Raw genomic sequence first — 21241 nt, 5'->3', positions numbered from 1 at the left:
TGAGCTTCTTTTGTCAATCTTCAAAACTAACCTTCACTTAGGCCAACAAATTCCCCCTTTTTGATGATGATGAACTCTGTGCTTTTCATAAGCTTAGGCCCTGTTTCAACTTAGCTCAACATCAATACAATGTTAGAAATATTTTTCCTTTTTATCACTTATCATGAAGGACGAGGTTTATTAGGTTATAAACATCACTGTTCAAAGTGTAAAGCACAACATTTTTTCCCCTTTTGGCATCATCGAAAAGTTGCATAAAAAATGTGTGATTCCCAGATTTTAAAACTTACTCATGGCCATTGGGGCTACTTCAAATGCAATTGTGGATTAATCATCATAGATCAAGCTAAGAAGAAATAAAAACACTAGAAACATAAGCTAAAAAAATCCCGAACTGGATCACTGGTTGATCTACACTAGGCTAGGAGCTTAAATCTGGGAAGAACTAGGTGCTTGGTTTTTGGCTTGGAGGAGTTTCAGCATATCCTAAAGAATGCCATCATTCTTCTCCTTTTCTCTTGCCAGCTCAGTTCTGAGAGCAGCTCTCTCTGTCTCTACCTCAGCCAACCTTTTCTTCAGTCTCTCAATCTCATCATCCTTAGCCCCACTTTCTTGTACCAAGGCCCATACCTTGCTATTCACTGGTACCTTCTTAGATGAACCAGGTTCTTTAGGAGTGACATGGACTTCATAGTTACAAGCAGGCAGCGTATTTGCCCCAAAATGATCCTTCCTTGTACCAACCTCCCTTTTTTCTTTGGATTATAACTTTCAGTCACTCTCTTCAGTAGGTCTGCGAGGGTTTCCTATTCAGATAAAACAGGTTCATCTATATTTTTCCCAAGTTGAACCAGCCCTTCAGCGGCTTCGCCAGACCCACTTTCCCATGTTTTCTTTACACTCTCCTCTACTCCAGCAGATTTTTCTCCCCACACAACCATTGCACCTGTGTCTTTGGTTAAACTCACAGGAGTGGGTGAAGAATCAACCACTATTTTACCCTTTCCCCTCACAACACTTCGAATACCCTTGCTCTCTTTTTCTTTTTATTTTTATTTTTTACCACCAATTCCTCGAGAGTCTGTAGTTTTAACACATGTTTTAGCCCCTACTAATACAAACCTATTCTCCAAATTTGTACCTGTTCAATTTCATAAGAAACAATTTCTTCCCCCTCAGTAGCAGATTTAAATGATTCATCAGATTTCTGGGGTTCTTCTTCCTTACCCGCTTTCAATTTTTTATTTATTTTCTTGATTTGTTCTCTCCCCGCAACAACCTTCCGAGCAAGCATCTTTACTCTTTTCTTAGAGGTTGGGGTGGTGGAAGGGATGATAGTGGGTGTGGAAGTCTACTCAAACTGAATTTTAGTTTTGAAAAGATTTTGGAGTGTATCCCTAGAATCTAGGTACTTCAATTCGGTTGGGACTCTTTTGAACAAAACTGGTTCATTTGAAACGGATAAGTCCAAAAGGAGTTTGGAATTAAGTAGGAATCTGCTCATGATCCAAATATTATTATTTCAAATTATGCAGAGTGTAGAAAATATACCGTATTATCTTGATGAACCAGGTTCTTCACTGATAATTCTCTTGTGTAAGTCTAAATTTTCCAAAATAGAGAAAATATCATTGGAGATTAATGAGTCATTTTAACACATGGCACAAGAGTATACTATTGGAAGTATGAGTCTGAGCAAAAATTAATCTAATTATATACACATTTTCAGATTTTCTAACCAAAAACAATTTTTTTCAATTTTTTTTTTATTTTTTTTTCGTTGTGAATTCTGAACTGGTCCTTTTAGGTGATCTTAATCATCCATAATTCTAACATGTTCCTTTCAAAGTGATCTCTACTTAAGGCTTTTATGAAGATGCCAACTATTTGCTTGTCAGTAGCACAAAATTCCACAGTGATCGGCCCCTTTTCATAGTTATCCCTCAAAAAGTGATGTCTAACATCTATGTGCTTAGTTCTCTTGTGATGAACCGGGTTATTGGTCATACTAATTGCACTAGTGTTATCACAAAAAATGGGGATACAACCAATATCAATTCCAAAATCCATTAATTGTTGTTTGACCCATAACAATTGAGCACAACATGAGGCAGCAACAATATACTCAGCTTCAACAGTAGATAAGGCCACTGAATTTTGCTTTTTGGTGGCCCAAAACACAAGACATGAGCCAAGAAAGTGTCCCATACCTATGGTGCTCTTTCTATCCACTAGAAAACCTGCATAATCAGCATCAACATATACCACTAGATTGAAATTACTACCTTTTGGATACCATAGACAGAGATCAGTTGTGCCTTTTAGATATCTCAAAATTCTCCTGACAACAGTCAAGTGAGACTCCTTTGGATTTGCCTAAAATCTTACAGAAAGGCCCACACTGAAAATAATGTCAGGTCTACTAGCGGTGATATACAACAATGAGCCAATCATTCCCCTATACAACTTCTGATCAACAGATGAACCAGGTTCATCTATATCTAACTTTGTAGATGTTGCAATAAGAGTGTCAATTTCGTTGGAATCTTCCATTTTAAATCTTTTAAGCAACTCTTTTACATACTTCTGCTGATGGATCATAGTTTCATTTGAATTTTATTTAATTTATAAGCCTAAAAAGAAATTAAGCTCACCCATCATGCTCATTTCAAATTCACTCCCTATTAGTTTAGCAAATTCTTTACTTGACTTATCAGTAGTTGCTCCCAAGATTATATCATCAACATATATCTGAACAACCAAGAGATCTTTACCCTTTTCTTTCAAGAATAAAGTATTGTCAAATTTACCTCTCTTGTAGTCATGCTCAAGCAAAAACTTTGATAATCTTTCATACCATGCTCTTGGAGCCTACTTGAGCCCATAAAGTACTTTATCAAGTTTGTACACATGATCAGGACTCTCCTTGCTTTCAAACCTCGGAGGTTGCTTGACAAACACTTCTTCCTTTAGATAGCCATTGAGGAAGGCACTCTTAACATCCATCTGGTGAAGGGTGAATTCCATGTTAGCAGCAAAGGCTATGAGGAGCCTTATTGCTTCCAACCTTGCAACTGGAGCAAAGGTTTCATCATAGTCTATTCCCTCATCTTGGCTATATCCTTGAACCACCAATCTTGCCTTGTTCCTTGTAACTGTTCCATTTTCATCAAGTTTGTTTCTGAAGACCCATTTTGTGCCAATTATTGATCTATCCTTAGGTCTTGGTACCGGATGCCAAACTTGACTCCTTTCAAATTGGTTGAGTTCATCTTGCATTGCATTTACCCAGTCTGCATTCTGCAAAGCCTTAACAATATTTTTAGGTTCAATAAAAGATAAGAAGGCATCAAAAGCACAAAGAATTTTTTTAATGAAGATCTGGTTTTGATTTCAGAGGTTGGATCAGTGATTATGTTCTCAATGGGATGGGAAATTTGATACTTGTAAGATTTTACAACCAACTGGTTTCCCTTTGATGTTCCTTCAATGGTTTGTTGACGTGGAACAGGTTCATGGATAAGTTCCCTTGATGTTTGGGAATCATTTCCTCTTTGTTCTATTCCCCATGTCATGTTGCTCTGGGTGGAAGAACCTGTTCCATCGCATGTTCCTTCTTCCAGTGTAGCTTCAGTCTGGGTTGTGGTTTTCTTTTGTTATAGACTTTATAAGCTTTGCTGTGTGAAGAATACTCCCTCATCACTTCTGGGATCAAACTTACCTAGGAAGTCTTTACCATTATTGTGCACAAATCACTTGCATCCAAATGACCTAAGATGGGATATGTTTGGTTTTCTCCCTTTAAGTAACTCATAGGGAGTCTTCTCTACAAGAGGTCTAGTCATGCACCTATTTATGATGTAGCATGCAGTATTTACAGCTTCTGCCCAGAAGCTATGGGGCAGTTTGCTAGAAAGAAGCATAGTCCTAGCCATATCTTCAAGTGTCCTATTTTTTCTTTCAGCTACTCCATTTTGTTGTTGAGTCCTAGGAGTAGAAAAATTATGATCTATGTCATGCTCATCAAAAAATTCAACAAATTTAGCATTTTCAAATTCAGTACCATGATCAGACCTAATTGATGCAAGTTGATTATCTAATTGTTTCTGAGTTTTTTCTAACAAAAGAAGTGAACATGTCAAATTCTTCATCTTTAGATGTTAAAAACAATGTCCATATAAACCTAGAGTAATTGTCAATAAGCACCATTGCATATCTTTTACCATATCTGCTTAATGTTCTCATTGGACCACAGAGATCCATATGGACCAGTTCCATCGTTCTGGTGGTACTTACCGCTTTCTTGCATTTAAAGGAGGATCTTACCTGCTTCCCCCTTGCACAAGCCTCACAAACTTTATCTTTCTTGAACTTGATATTAGGCAGTCCTATCACCAAGTCCTTGGAGACTAATTTGTTGAGTTGACTCAGACTGGCATGTCCAAGTCTCTGGTGCCAAATGAGGGGATCATTGTCCAACACACTTAAGCAAGTGAGTTCATTTTCTGACAGTGTGGACAGATCTACAATATATATATTATTCACTCTTTTTTCTTGCAAAACAATCTTGTCAGTGGTAAGATTAATCACAAAGCATTTAGTAGAGCTAAATGCTACCAAGTTACCTCTATCACACAGTTGTGATACGCTAATTATACTGTATTTTAAGCCGTCTATCAAATAGACATTCTCAATAGAGTGAGAGTTATTCTTACCCACCTTACCAACCCTAATTATCTCACCTTTCTTCTCATTTCCAAAGGAGACATTACCTCCTTTGAGGTCCTCAAGTGAAAGGAACTGGTTCTTGCATCTAGTCATGTGCTTTTAGCAGCCACTATCCATGTACCATATTTGGCTGCTCCCCTTCACTTGGACCTGCAAAAAGAAATTAGGGGTTAGTCTTGGAAACCCAAACTAGTTTGGACCCCTTTCTATATGAAAAAGAATGAATCAGATTCTTTTTAGCCCAATACGGTAGCATATTCTTCCCTTGAACAAATTCTTTGTTCTTTTGGCTTGCCTTTTCTTTTGCATTGCATTCACTTTTATAGTGACCTGTTTTACCGCAGTGAGTACAAATCTTGTTCTCACGAAGTGTAATGTACTTTCTTTTGGGATTCCATTTAGGTGGCAGATTCCCAAAGCCAAGTCCTCTTCTATTGCTACTATGATATTCCTGTAGCCATGAAAGTGCATCGGAGGACCTGTTCCATTTACAAGTTCTGTCTAGTTCATGCTTGACTTTGCCTAGATCCTCCTTCAAAATTCCAACCTACTCATCCTTCTTATACAACTCATCTTTTAGTTTACCTACATTTTCTTCTAGAGTGAGTTGTGTGCAGTCAGTTGTCTTCTTACTTGTTCCTAATTTTATTTTTAGGTTTTCAGATCTAAGTTCTAGGACATTTGATTCAAATGCATGAACCTGGTTCTTTAATGCAGTATTTTCACTTATTGTCTCACTAACCCTAAGTTCCAGGTTCTTACACTTTGCTTTCAAAATCACACATTCCTTAGACAGCTATTCATTTTCATTGTTTACAACCTCATATTTATCAATGAAATCTAGAAGTAATTCAGATAGCCTTTCTTTAGACAAAAAAATAATCTTGTCTTTGAGATGAATTACATTTACCTCAGATTCATCATCAGATTCTCCAATGACCATAAGTGTTTGTTCATCTCCATCTTCATCATCTGAGCTTTCTCCCCAAGCAGCAACTATAGCCTTTGTTGATCCTTTGTTCTTCTTGGGTTGAACCTGTTCCTTCTTCCTGTTTCTTCGTTCAACTCTTTCCTTCTTCCATTCAATTTCCCATTGAGGGTAGTTCTTGATGTGGTGATCAATCTTACCACACTTGTAGCATCCCTCATTGGTTTGCCTTTCAGGAGCCTTTGGTTTGCTGTAGCTTCCACTTCTTGAAGGACCATTTCCTCTCTTTAGATACTTTTTGAAGTCCTTTGTGATCATAGCCATTTCATCATCTTCTAGATCAGAACCTTCAGTGATTCTGAGTGCCAGGATCCTTTCCTTCTTGGGTACATTCATCTTCATGGTTTGCCTTCTAAGTTCATAAGCAGTGAGATTTTCAATTAGCTCATCCAACCTAAGAATGGAAATGTTCTTTGATTCATGAATGGCAGTGATTTTGCTCTCCCAAGTAATTGGCAGAACCCTTGTCAAAATCTTCTCAACTCTGTCTTCTTCAGAAATAATCCTTCCAAGAGACTTAAGTTCATTTGTCAGTGTGGTGAACCTTGTATACATCTCTTGGATGGTTTCCCCTTCCTTCATGATGAAATTCTCATATTGAGAATATAGTAGTGTTCCTATGGACCTCTTCACTTGAGGTGTTCCTTCATGGGCCACTTGCAAAGTGTCCCAGATTTCCTTAGCAGTGGTATAACTTTGGATTCTACTGTACTCATATGGACTGAGTCCACAAACAAGCCATTTTTTTCGCTTTAGCATTTTTCTCCCATTTCCTCAAGTCGTCAGCAGTGCAGTCAACTATTGTTTTTGGCACCTCTTCTCCTTCGGCATTTATCTTCATGGTAGCCAGTGGACCATCTGTGACAATGTCTTATAGCTCATAGTTTTCTCCTATGATCTGATCTCTCATCCTATTTTTCCACCAAGAGTAATACTGGCCGTTGAAGAGTGGTGGCATAGCAGTGGATTGCCCTTCCTAGTTTTCAGGTGGTGTACTCATCTTGATCTTTTCCTAAGGTATTAGCCTCTTCAAGGATAACCCGCTCTGGTACCAATTGATGTTTTACGCGTCAATACACACAATAAGGGGGGGGGGGAGGGGGTGATTTGTGTAGCGTCCAATTTTTCGCGTGCACAGATTATAGAAAGACCCAGTTCTTCTATGTATTTCTTATACTACTGTTGCGGAATAATAAATGCAGAAATTAAAGAATACAAGTATTTTACGTAGAAAACACCTGACTCAAAAGGTGAAAAAACCATGACCTACTTCTCAGTAGGATTTTCCCAAACTCTCCACTAAATCACTGAGCCAAAAACTGCATTTACAAAACATTTTTGTAAACCTAGGATTAACTCTAATCCCGTTGTGGCACACCACCTCTAACTGTTGTGACAACTTCAAGTTAACTCTAACTTGAATACTCTGAGTACATATTACAATTGCCTCTAGATAAAGCTGAAAGGTACGATATGAAAACACCTACTGCAATTGAACTAGAATAAAAGACAGACACTTGGAACTCGTTCTTCTATCTGGTTCATGTAGCTTCAGGTTCACACACTTGAATCACACACGAACTGCTTGCAAAATGCCTTGCTGTTTTGCTCTCAATTCACGTTTTACTTCTGCTTTTGTGTGTCACCTGTAGAATAAGAACATCCTGCGATTTATAGAGTTAGTAGAGTAGAAAATAATTAGAGTTCTAATGCTACTCTTCCTTGGTGGAAGAGTTCTAGTTGATCTCAACCTCTAACTCCTCCCTTATCTTGGATAGTGTTCTCTTTGATTAAGGAGTCATTCTCCTTATCAATTATGCAACCCTTTTCGATCAGGAGATATTAATTAGACCGAGTTAAGCTTATCTCCTTCACGTGCATCCCACATGCTCGAATCTGCCTGTGTCTATGCACATAACGGATGGACCTGGTTCATGCCTGAGCTTCCTTTGTCAATTTTCAAAATTAACCTTCACTTAGGCCAACACGAGTTTTTAAGAATATATCATAAAGTTGCGTTTATGCTATCCTATCCCTTGTGACCTATTGAGTTTCTAAGAATAACAATTGTTCTATGCAAAGTTAGGCGTGTACTATGGACTTTTTGTATTCATTTTGTAAGAGATTTTATAATCCATGCATTTATAAACATCAAACAATCAATCATAAATATCAGTAGTGTCACACCTCTTTTTTCCCTAGAGAATAGGGGAGTAGAGAGTTTTTTCAACTTAAGTGACATTATTCGAAATGAGATTGTTTATTTAATCAGAGTCGCCACTTAGAATAATTATTATGGTGTCCCAAATCATCGATTTATTTTAAAATCCCAAATCGAGGAAATTGGCTCTATTTATGGTCCGCGAACACAGAAGACTGGATAAGGAATTCTGTTAACCCGAGAGAAGGTGTGAGACACTCCCGAATTTTGTGGTTTTAGCACGGTCGCTTAATAATTACTATTTGGCTTAATTATATGATTTATTACCTGTTTAAACCTATTGTTCATTTTACCTTTTGACCACTTTTAATTCATATTTTAGCCATTTTATGTATTTATGGAATTTATTTGAACAAGCTACGATGTCGTACATTTATCATTTTGTAGATACCGCAAACCGCGCTACATAAAATGCACCCACAATTTATAACATGTTTATTATTATTATTATTATTATTATTATTATTATTTGGAGTTATGGTTAAGTCGCGTGAAACGCACACTTGAATTGGGGTTTACGTATCAATACTATGATACGGGAACCGTACCCATAGTCACGATAAGCTATTATTAATCGCACCTAATGCAAGCTACGATGTTCGAATATTATTCAATTACTAATTTTGAGATTATTGTAAGGTCATGAGGTATGAATATTATTGTAGAGGAAATGAAGTAAATTAATTATGAAAAAGTTGGCTAGCTTGTGAATGTTTATTTGTTTTTGGTCCTGGGCAAATAATTAGCCCATAAATATGCCGGACAAGTCCAATTAAAGTCTTACACCAATCATGGCCCAACCTAGTCTTTTATAATTATACTCCTAACCAATATTTGAAACTAGACTAAATTTATGGTAGGAATAGATAGATACGGGCATAACCAATTTAGTCACTAAGATGGGAGATCAAAATGAAACTAAAGCCTGCTAAAATAAAAAGCCATTAATTCATTGAATAAATAAAAAAAGTAACAAATTAATACATATTCATTAATAAGATTAACCATATGAACTACCAAAAAGGACAATAAACTAATCTTAATAAATATTCAACATGAGAACAAATTAATCTTAGCACACTCATATGCAAACTCTACCATATCATAGTTAAAGTTAAATTAAAACAGAGTGACACAGAACATTAATGAGAAAACAAAATAGAAAGAGAAGTGAACCTTTGTATTGATGATTGTGGATTTAAATTACAACTACTCAATGATCGGATAGCTCTCAACTGGACCCTTCGGACCACGAAAAACTCGAGCGAAAAATTGCAACTTGCAACTTCAATCGACCTTGAAAAACCTACGATTTAGTAGCTGTTTTTGGAGCTGTTTTTGGGAATGCTTGGCAGTGATTTATGGAGCTGGAATTTGGGGGTGTTTCATGGGATCTTCTGGATGGTTTTCATGGCCATGAAAATGGGGTTTTGGAGCTGGATTACATGGCTATGGATGGAGGATTTTTGAGCTGCTTTTGTATAGATTTCGAAGTTGTTTTGCTGGGTGATTTCGGGCTGGAATTTGGAGGTTTAGATCTGGTTTTTGGGTATTTTTGGTAGAAGCTTTGTGTGTTTTTTAAAGGAGGAAAATATAGGTGTTTGGATGGTGTTGAGGCTGCTTATTTGGTGGAGGAGACGGGCTGTTTAGCAAAGTTTTTTGGGCTAAAAATGGAGAAAATATGGTGAAGCTTTGATGGTCGATTTCGTGGAGAGGGAGGCTGCGCTATTGTGCGTTCTTTTTTCGTCCGTTCCTTTGTGCAGTGTGTGTGCGCTCTATATCTGATGTAAGGAAGTGGGGTAAAGTGAGTGTGTGCTAGTGTAAAGTGGCGTGAGGGAGTTGGGGAAAAAGGGGTAAAGTGAGTGTGTGATAGTGTAAAATGACGTGAAGGAGTTTGGGAAAAAGGGGTAAAGTAGTGCTAATGTAAAATGACGTGAGGGAGTTTGGGGAAAAGGGGTAAAGTAGTGCTAGTGTAAAGTGGCATGAGGGAGTTGGAAAAAAGGGATAAAGTGAGGTATTTGTTTTTCTTTTTTATTTTTCCTCTCTTTTTTGTTTTCTTTTCTTCTTGTTTTTTTTTTTCTTCTTTGTTTTGTTTTTCTTCTCTTTTTTCTTTCTCGTTTTTTTTAATAACATCTTGAGGTTCCTAAAAGGGTAATCAAAGAAAGGTAACTGGCTCTCAAAAGGGTTAGCAAAAGGATTAATGATGTTTGGATAGCGAGAATGAAAGCCTTCGTCATCCCAATCAGAGAACATTAATGCTACATAGAGGGTCAAATATAGTACCTTTTGACTGCATCCGCGTTGATAAGTTATTTCAGGGACATTTCCTTCAATGCTTCCCAGGTACAATGCTCTATTTTGGCAGTACTCTCGTTACAATGTATGGATCTCTCCAATTTGGAGCAAATTTTCCTTTAGCTTCTTCATGAGGTGGGAGGATACGTCTCAGAATGAGTTGTCCTATTCCAAATTTTCTGGGCCGTACTTTCTTGTTGTAGACACAAACCATTCTTTGTTGGTACAACTGCCCATGGCAAACTGCGGCCAATTATTTTTATCAATCAATGTCAATTGTTCCAATCGGTTCTTGACCCAATCTTTATCCTCAATCTCGGCTTCAACAATGATCCGAAGAGAGAAAATTTCAACTTCTTCCGATTTCATTCGCACTTGGCTTAAGCCTACTGTTTCAATTCTTTGTTTATTTTCTCACAAGCTTTATTTGGAAAATGAGAGGTTATCTATCCTTGTATTAAACAAGGGAACTTTGTACAGTTTCAAACTTTTATCGTTTCATCTTGTCGTATGATATTTTTAAGAATATATCATAAAGTTACGTTTATGCTATCCTATCCCTTGTGACCTATTGAGTTTCTAAGAATAACAATTGTTCTATGCAAAGTTAGGCGTGTACTATGGACTTTTTGTATTCATTTTGTAAGAGATTTTATAATCCATGCATTTATAAACATCAAACAATCAATCATAAATATCAGTAGTGTCACACCTCTTTTTTCCCTAGAGAATAGGGGAGTAGAGAGTTTTTTCAATTTAAGTGACATTATTCGAAATGAGATTGTTTATTTAATCAGAGTCGCCACTTAGAATAATTATTATGGTGTCCAAGTCATCGGTTTATTTTAAAATCCCAAATCGAGGAAATTGACTATATTTATGGTTCGCGAACACAGAAGACTGGATAAAGAATTCTGTTAATCTGGAAGAAGGTGTGAGACACTCCCGAATTCCGTAATTTTAGCACGGTCGCTTAACAATTACTATTTGGCCTAATTATCTGATTTATTACCTGTTTAAACCTATTATGAATTTTACCTTTTGACCGCTTTTAATTCATATTTTAGCTATTTTATGTATTTATGGAATTTATTTGAACAAGTTACGATGTCGCACACTTGTTGTTTTGTAGATACCGCAAATCCCGCTACGTGAAACGTACCCACGATTTATAATATATTTATTATTATTATTATTTGGAGTTATGGTCACGTCACGTGAAACGCACACTTGAATTGGGGTTTACGTATCATGACTATGACACGGGAACCGTACCCATAGTCACGATAAGTTATTATTAATCGCGCCTAGATCAAGCTACGATGTTCGAATATTATTCAATTACTAATTTTGAGATTATTGTGAAGTCATGAGGTATGAATATTATTGTGGAGGAAATGAAGTGAATTAATTATGGAAAAGTTGGCTAGCTTGTAAATATTTATTTATTTTTTGTCCTGGGCAAACAATTAGCTCATAAATACGTCGAAAAAGTCCAATTAAAATCTTACACCAATCATGGCCCAACCTAATCTTTTATAATTATACTGCTAACCAATATTTGAAACTAGACTAAATTTATGGTAGGAATAGATATATATGGGCATAACCAATTTAGTCACTAAGATGGGAGATCAAAATGAAACTAAAGCATGCTAAAATGGAAAGCCATTAATTCATTGAATAAACAAGAAAAGTAACAAATTAATACATATTCATCAATAAGATTAACCATACGAACTACTAAAAAGGACAATAAACTAATCTTAACAAATATTCAACATGAGAACAAATTAATCTTAGCACACTCATATGCAAACTCTACCATATCATAGTTAAAGTTAAATTAAAACAGAGTGACATAGAATATTAATGAGAAAACAAAATAGAAAGAGAAGCTAACCTTTGTATTGATGATTGTGGATTTAAATTACAACCACTTAATGATCAGATAGCTCTCAACTGGACCCTTCGGACCGCGTAAAACTCGAGCGAAAAATTGCAACTTGCAACCTCAATCGACCTTGCAAAACCGACGATTTAGTGGCTGTTTTTGGAGTTGTTTTTGGGGTTGCTTGGCAGTGATTTATGGAGCTGGAATTCGGGGTGTTTCATGGGAGCTTAGGTGGATTTTTGAGCTGCTTTTGGATAGATTTTGAAGTTGTCAAGGTGATTTCGATCTAGAATTTGGAGGTTTAGATCTGTTTTTTGGTATTTTTGGTGGAAGCTTGGTGTGTTTTTTAAGAGAGGAAAACAGAGGTGTTTGGATGGTGTTGAGGTTGCTGATTTGGTGGAGGAGACGAGGCTGTTTAGCAGAGCTTTTTGGGCTAAAATGGAGAAAAGATGGTGAAACTTTGATGGTCGATTTCGTGGAGAGGGAGGCTACACTATTGTACTTTCTTTTTTGGTCTGTTCCTTTGTGCACTGTGTGTGCGCTCTCTATGTCATGTGAGGAAGTGGGGAAGTGAGGTAAAGTGAGTGTGTGCGGGGGAAAATGGGGTAAAGTGAGTATTTGAAAGCTTCATAATATCCGGTCAATTTTCAAGAAAGCATACCTCATGTCTCCATTGCTTTAGGAAGTGTTCAAGAACGATTTCTTTCTCCTATTTTTTTGCTAAAGCTTGAGAAACAGTATTTCTTTCTCATTCACTCTTATTCCAGAAACAGTATTTCTTTAGTCATTCCAGAAATAAACTATCTAGGTTTGACCAAGTAGATTTTAACATTTACTCATTATTTAACTTAAATATGGAGTATCAAAATAAGATAAATACAATCTCTTTTCTTATTTTTTTTTTCTCGTCACACACAGTACGTGGCCACACATTACATATTTTTCTCTTGAAAGTTTATAGACAAGTCTCGCAGCCTTGGAAATGACACCAGGTAGTCATTTTTGAGAATACTGTTTAAAATATATTCACAATTTATAATGTATTTAAAGATCAACTATTTTGCTCAAACTTCAGGACACTGCGACATCGTGGTATAAAGTTCGAAAATTATGTCCAGAAATTCGAATCTTATATCCTTAATTTTTAAATTAGCAGTTCAGAAATTCAGGACACTTAGTCCTGAATTTCAAATTGACGGTTCAAAAATTCATGACACTTAGTCCTAAATTTCATATTAGCATCTTAAAAAATTAGTACACTAAGTCATGAATCTAAAAGCAGCTCAAAAATTCAGGATACTTATTCAAAATTTTTGGGCGAATTGCATACTTTTTTAAATACATTATAAATTATCGATATATTATAAATAACATGTTTAAAAGTGGCTACTAGTGCACTTTTCCCCTAGCAGCCTTTTGGTTGAGATTAAGGTCCATTTCATCAAGCTAAAGGCCCAACAGTAATCAATTGGGCCGAAACCCATTCAGAACTAGGGCTTTGGTTTACATTCAGGGTAGCCACCCTTCCTTTATAAAGCAGAAACTAGGGTTTTACACTCCATTTGCGTTCAGCCAAGAGAGATTGGAGAGAGAGAGAGAGAGAGAATCCGCGGCGGCGAGGATGGTGAAGTTTTTGAAGCCAAACAAAGCTGTAATCATTCTTCAAGGCAAATATGCCGGCCGGAAAGCAGTGATCATTAGGGCATTTGATGAAGGAACAAGGGACAGGCCATACGGCCATTGTTTGGTTGCAGGTATATCCAAGTACCCTAAGAAGGTGATCCGAAAGGACTCAGCCAAAAAGCAGGCGAAGAAGTCACGTGTCAAGGCTTTCATCAAGCTCGTTAATTACAACCACATCATGCCCACTCGTTACACGCTCGACGTGGATCTGAAGGATGTTGTCAACGTGGATGTTCTGCAGTCACGTGACAAGAAGGTTACTGCTGCTAAGGAGGCGAAAGCTAGGCTTGAGGAGAGGTTCAAGACTGGGAAAAATCGTTGGTTCTTCACTAAGCTTAGGTTCTGAGCGTGGGATGTTTTGGTCCTTGCACTGCTGGTAATTTTGATCTCGTATGATTAAGATTGACTGAGATTTTGATGAATATGGTAATATTTGTAGTGGTAAAGGAGTGATGGATAATGTTTTTATCATTATGCTACATTTAGTCTGTTTTTGTCTTTGCACTGCTTTATTTATGAAAAATTACTAGATCTGCTTATAATTACTCTAATGGTTTCTTGATGTGTCTATTTTATATATTGTATGTGATTGTTTTTCTTATAGTGTGTGGTCGCTTCTGGATTGTTATACTAAGTGCACATGTGCTGCTTGTGTTCTAAAAACTACTCCGTGAGTTTTACCAGTACTGCTGCCACTTATTTGTAATCACAATTTAAGCTAGTGGTTTGGTTATTTCTACGATGTGTCGCTCCTACACTAGCTGAGCTTTGGCTGTTTTGCTATTGGAATCCTTATTCATTTCATTCTATTGGCACCATTTCCTTCAAACACAAAATGATTTGTCTTTCTAGTTTTCTTATCTCTATGGATGGTTTGCTTCCATTTAGTTTTGTCATTGTTAGTACAAAGTCAGATCCAAGTGCACGGCTCCTGCTCAGGCGAGCTGTGGGGAAGACATAGTGTAGACAACTTTACCTCATCCTTGGACAGGCTATTTCCAATATTCAATTCACCCTTGAAAGTCATAGCATTTCTCCACTTTTGGGCCCACCTTCGTCCTTTGTTAAGTTACCACTAATTTATTGAGCTAGACATCTCAATCTTGTCCAACTCACTTCATCTCCATTATACTTATGTGGGCTAAACTTGTAATTTTTCTTACTCCCAACTTATTCTACTATCCTTGGTTTCTTACTGGCGTGATTCTTCGTATATAGTTTTTGACTATTCCTGATCATTTTTATAATTGACAAGCAGCATGTACCCTGAAACTTTATCTTGTGTACATAGCTCATCCGTGATTGGGTAAACTGGTATATTGTTAAGGTTTATCCTCGTGTAAACTCAGATTGTGGGAACTCTTACGTATCTCTTACTGTTTCCCTCGCACTCGTTGGCACTTCATTGATGTGCATCCTTTTTCTCAAGAATTCACAAAGGTTTTTTTTTGACACAACAACCCAATAAAATCCCACAAGTGGGGTCTGGGGAGTGTAGAGTGTACACAGACCTTACATCTACCCCCTAGTTAAGCTATTTTTGACACATCAAGGAAATTTTGTGGAGATCCTTTTTCCTCTCCTACAATTCTTTGTGAAGTTTCTTCGTGAAAATATAGCATATGTTGTAGATCTGCCTGGTATATGGGGTATATATCCAACTTGTCCCCTTTACCCTTGCGCGTCCTTAGGTTTGCACACTATCTTTAGGTTTTATTGTATGATTCATAGGTCTTAAGTAATTATAACTCTGAATATCTCCGTTTATATATACATCAGGATTTACTATTTCTTCATTTATATGGTACCTTTCTAACCCTGAATATAATGTTGAAATACTTGCTTAGTCAGTTAGTCACATAGTTTCTAAGCACTTCTAATCCTCTATAGTGGGTGCACCTTTACATCAGGCCTCGATAACCCTTACATTCCAAGCTTTGTTCTCAACAGATACCAAATATATCATTTCCTACTTGACTGCTGTGTGTATAGTTCTCCATGTTATTTATTTGATCAATTAGTTGTTTTGTCATTGTGCGGTGTCAAAGATTTGGTATATGCTGGAAGTGCACTTAAATAGGATGATTGTTGTGATGGAGTAAATTTGTTGCTCTTCTAGTGCCAATTTGTATCTACCATGCCATATGGTGTCTGCATGTGGAGTTGTTGATATATGAGTTAGTATTACAGGCAGTGTTGCCTGTCTAATAAATGGTGCTAGTGTGCTTCTAGCTGCGAAGAGAACTAAATTGTAAAATATAAGTCACAGATGTTTGATATAGGAGTCACTAGGTCTAGTTTCTTGCTTATATTTCCATGTAGTCTATGGACTGGCGGGTATGAAAGCTCCATCTATATTTGTCATGGTAGCGAGGTGTTGAAGAGAATTGATTAGCCGTTTTTGTGCTAGAGATAAATGCTTGAGCTAGTTTGTAAACTAGAGAGGATTGTTGTCTGCAATACACATTTCTATATGACATCTTTTGGTGGTTCTTTCACAAATTTAGTGATCTGCCTATATTAGAAGATTTTGAACAGTTGACCAAGATTAATGGTCACTATTAAGTAAGATCACCATTATGTACCCAAGTTCCCATAGCACTTAGAGGGGGTTAAGGTCATCTCGTAAACACCATACATAAATCTGTATAGCGTTGCTTGGATTTCTGACGATCCGTAGCAGTTGTATTAGTGAAAAAATAGCCCTACTACTGAAGCATGATTGAAAAAAATGCTCTTCAAAGGCACTGAGGGCCATCACTTAATTTGGCAAATCACAAGCTCCCAAATGGACTCCCAACTTAAAAAGCACTGGTATCGCTGAAACGAATACGATGAAGCAAATATTATTAGGAATTGACTTATAAGGAGATTATACACTACATTTCTACCCCTAAGAACAACTCTATTTTGATTAATGAAAAGCACAGGATATGAATTTAATTACATCTTTACGGTTTTGCAAATTTGAGCACACAAAATATTGTTGCGTCTCAGTTCCAAACGAACAGAAAAATCAAGTATAACAATGTGCTTGAAGAGAAAAATCAAGAATAACAAATTCAGTTTTCCCTTTAGTTGTCAGCAAAATGACCATGGGATGCCCAAATAAGTAAGTAAATTAACAGATGAGAAACTTATAACGGGTTCGGTATTCAGATTTCTTTATGAATTTATTTATATATTAAAAAAATTCAGAAAGGGAATATATTCAGGATAGTATTCAGAATGTTAAAGTTGATTACTTTTACCTTTATCCATTTTTTTTATTTTTGAAAATTCTGAGGAAACTCTTAGCGGCTACCCTATGCAAGCCTGGTGCGATGAACTCTAACTGAGGAGGTTCATGATGAGGAGAATTGATTCTAGGTCTTCCACGTGGAAACTACTCGCCTTACCAACTTAGCCAATCATTTCGGACAACTTTATCCATATTTGCATTCTATTTCTTATATTATAATTAAAAAAAAAGTGACCTGTTACTTACATGTTTTCCCATATTTCAAAGAACATAGCAAATTATAACTTAATTATAGCATTGTGTATAAATTCTTTGTTAAGATAAAAAATAAAGTTACAAGTCACAAGTTCCATCATTGTTTTTGAAATTGAGATAACAATAAAATGAAAGTGTGACTAACTTAAACTTGTCGTTGAATCTTTGTAGCAATGAGCAAACAAAGAACTATTCCCAACACCTCAAAGCTAAAAAAGACAAGTTAATGGAATGAATAAGCGAAAAAATACAAAGAGGTGCGAATTTCTAGTGTCGCCAGATTAATTTATTATCTTTGTCGTAGTGCCATAGGTGTTCTGTAATTGTTTCCTACTCCTATATGTGTTCTGTAATTGTCTAATCGAAGGGGTCAACATATAGTACAAAGCTATTTTTTGTTAAACAGAGTAATGATAGAATTTACGACAAAGGGTCAAATATACTTCTCTATTTTCGAATATGATCTAAAAATATCCCTCGTTATACTATTTGCCGTAGAATTTACAAGATTTTGTTTAAAAAATTAATGTTGAAATTGAACTAGCAAAAGTCACTTATTAAAAAAAAAATTAACAGCAAGTTCGTAAAAATCCTTGTTAATATATCTTCTTTTTTGCACCAAAACGTGTAACCAAGAATTATTGGGATGAAAATTATAGTTGATCTGAGAGAGTACAAAAAATGGTAGATGATCTTTTTAATCCACTATTTGTGCTTGTTCTGGGCAGCAGTTGTTGTAGATGTGCGCGGAATTTGATCCGAATATTATGGTTATTATATTAGAATATACTGAAATTCCTTTAACACACCCCATCTAAACGGAAAACTTTTACACACCAAACATTTTCACAACCATTATCCCCGAAAAACTAATGTAGTATCGGTTAGCATATTAAATAACACCCGAATTATGTTATGGTGCAATTCATATTTTATTTGATGCAGAAAAATATAAAATAAGAATACATGTACTAACAATATAAAATATAAAAAAAGGCAATGCTTACATAATTCTCTGTATTATTATTCAATCCTTCAAGGCATTACGATTCTTATATTATTATTAATTGTATAATTTTTCCTTTTCATTCTTAATCATATCATAAAACAATCACCAAATAACCTAAAGGAGCCTTGCTGCTACTTGTATATTGTAATATTACATGCCGTATAACAGAAGAGAAAATATTCTTAAAAAGTGCATACAGGCCAAATTCTTTCAACTTCGTTCCGTTGTCTTTTCCATTTCAAAGATGAATACTAAGAGCAAGAAATTTTTCCCCTTTTTTTCAAAAACAATTCACTTTTTTCGAAATCACCGTTTGTTTTGAAAAACTCCAAAAAGTTATTTTTCAAAATTTTCACTCAAATCACTCGCAAAACTTCAAAAACAACCCAAAATTATATTCATGTTCAAACACAACTCTAAATTTCAAATATCATTTTCGCTTAGAAAATTTTTTTCTCCCTATTTTGAAATTTTACAATTCTTATGTCCAAACGCTCACTATATTTCAAACGCAAAACCATGACACATAAAAAGGCTGATTTATGCACAAAACATCTCACATTTATATAAGGTTTGGGAAAAACAGCAAGGACACGCAGGCTTCAACGATGAACCGTGACACATAACAATGCCAAAATTAGATGAGAAGGCAATGAAGAAAATTCAGTCAATCAGCACCGTCAATGAACCATGTGATACAAGCACATTAAACCCCAAAAATAAAAATAAAAATAAAAAACTAGAAGAAGAACCTCCAACTGATGCATTTTTCATAAGAACACATTTTATAAAGCTCTAATAATTTCATTTTTTATCACATAATGTTACTACTGTTTTTGTGTACTGATTAATAATCACTTTTACAAATAGAGTCAAATTACATTTCAAATTCAAAAGCTGTAATCTGGTTTACCAAATAATTTACTCCTCAAACCACCCAACAATCCTCCTTTCTTCACACTTCCTTTATCTTCCCCAGAAATACTTGCCTGTTTTTCCTCTTCTTTCTCTTCTTCTCCTTCTTCAACAAAAGCAGGATGAGTAAAAATGCTACTCAAAAGTTGTGTTCCTCTTAGTGCATTTGTTAATGGCAAATGTCCTTCTGGAGTTTCCTCATTTAATTCCCAAATAAATTCATTTGGAAATGCCCTGTAATTATATTGGTCTACTTCAGTGCTTTCTAGTTTCTTCATCCACCCAACTTTAATAAAGAAACTAGTGAAATCTCTGTTCACTTTGTTCCATATTTTCTTTTGAACACTGTACCCAAATTTGTTGTCACTGTATTTTCTCCAAAGGGAATCAATTTCTTTGAGGTCAGATTCTTGAATGAACTGAACTTCAGAGAAGAAAACATAGCCTCGTTTAACTGCTGCTTCTCCTGCTAAAACTATGAGTAGACGCCGAGTTTCCTCGTCAGCTTGTCTGAAATCTTGAGCTGATAAGTGTTGTTCAAGAACGTCAAAAGGGGTGGTGGGGGTAGTGGGGGTGGTGGTGGGGGTGGTTGGGGTGGTGGAGGAAAGTGAAAAAGTGATGAGACTGTGATTGGAAAATGAAGTTGAAGAGGGGTTTTTGGTAATTGGCTTGAGGAAAAAAGAAGAGGAAGAAAAAGGGCAATCAATAGAATGCCTTCTCCTTAATGTATGGTGTTGATGAATGGACTTGAAAGAATTAGTTGCCATTTTCTTGAGAGTGAGATAGTTTCAACTTTCAAGGAAGAAGTGAATTCTTGAAAAAAAATGTGGTACATTTTAGTTAAGATATAAGAATATGGAGAGAGAGGGTGAAGGGGTGGGGGTAGGAGGGAAAAGAGGGGGGGATGAGATAAGAAATGAGTGAGAGTGAAAGAAAGTAAGTAATCAAAGGAAATATAGTGCTTGAATGAGATTGGCTAGTTATGGCTGAGTTTGGATACTCTCTATCACTATCTTCTATCTCTATGGCCAAAAAAATCCAAATTTGTTTATTAACACTTTGACCCCTTTGTTTCTCTTTCACTTCTACTTTTGTGGCATCAACAAAGTTTTCTAAGTATATATTCATTGTAGTTTATGGTGGTTGTTGCCAAGGGAGGGATTTGGTAGACCACCATTCGTTCAATTAAGAGGGACCACTAACTTGAACTAGCTGCTCTTCTAAATATTTTATAACTTACTTATAGCCGGTTTGGCCAAGCTTTTTTCTTGATCAAAGGTGTTTTTTTGTCAAAAGTATTTTTTTTTTCTAAAGTTAAGATGTTTGACTAAGCTTTTTGAAGGAAAAAAAATGCTTTTGAGTAGAAGCGGAAATAATTTTTGAGAAACAGAAAAAAGTAGTTTCTCCCTAGAAACACTTTTTTGAAAAATACTTTTGAGAAAAATACACTTAGAAGCATTTTTTAAAAGTTTGGTCAAACACTAATTGTTGCTCAAAAGTATTTTTCAAATTGATTAGCCGAACACAAATTGATTTTTACCAAAAGTACTTTTTTGAAAAGCAGTAATCAAAATAAACAGTTTTTAGAAGCTTGGCCAAACATGCTATTATTTGATTAGGAATAAGTCGAATTTTTATGGTGGTCTACAACTAATTTAAGTAACTTTCATAAGTTTTTAAAGTTTAATACATAACAAGAAAGTAAGGTTAAGAACATGGTTTTCAGGAAGAAGGGTTCAATTAGACGTGTAATAAGTTTGTCAATCTTTGCAATTTGCATACCTTATTTAATAAAAAGGAGAAGCAGCTTTCGTTTTAATATATTATATTATTATTGTATTTGCAGATACAGACACAAAGCCCCTATAGCTCAGTGGTAGAGCGTCAGTCTTGTAAACTGAAGGTCCGTAGTTCGATCCTGCGTGGGGGCATTATAATAATTTATGCATTTATTTTGCTGTCCTTAACATAAAATGGCTTCTTACATTATAGCTTATATTTATTTTATGTCC

General features: G+C 35.8%; 2 protein-coding genes and 1 non-coding gene across 3 annotated transcripts; 2 read left to right on the top strand and 1 right to left on the bottom strand.

Moving 5' to 3' along the window:
• Positions 1 to 13673: 13673 nt before the first annotated feature.
• LOC107763424 (large ribosomal subunit protein eL27) lies at positions 13674 to 14354 on the top strand. The gene has a single exon (XM_016581915.2). It carries the CDS (start codon positions 13748 to 13750, stop codon positions 14153 to 14155), a length of 408 nt encoding a protein of 135 aa, XP_016437401.1. The 5' UTR covers positions 13674 to 13747; the 3' UTR covers positions 14156 to 14354.
• A 4614-nt stretch (positions 14355 to 18968) lies between these two features.
• LOC107763426 (tetrapyrrole-binding protein, chloroplastic-like) lies at positions 18969 to 20146 on the bottom strand. Its single transcript, XM_016581918.2, has one exon. It carries the CDS (start codon positions 19994 to 19996, stop codon positions 19205 to 19207), a length of 792 nt encoding a protein of 263 aa, XP_016437404.2. The 5' UTR covers positions 19997 to 20146; the 3' UTR covers positions 18969 to 19204.
• Positions 20147 to 21088: 942 nt separating this feature from the next.
• Positions 21089 to 21160, top strand: TRNAT-UGU (transfer RNA threonine (anticodon UGU)). Its single transcript has one exon. It is a non-coding gene; the product is annotated as a tRNA-Thr (tRNA).
• Positions 21161 to 21241: the final 81 nt, after the last annotated feature.

Source organism: Nicotiana tabacum, chromosome 22 (genome assembly GCF_000715075.1).
Source record: "Nicotiana tabacum cultivar K326 chromosome 22, ASM71507v2, whole genome shotgun sequence".
Taxonomy (NCBI): Eukaryota; Viridiplantae; Streptophyta; class Magnoliopsida; order Solanales; family Solanaceae; genus Nicotiana; species Nicotiana tabacum.
This window is presented reverse-complemented; position numbering and strand designations above follow the sequence as displayed.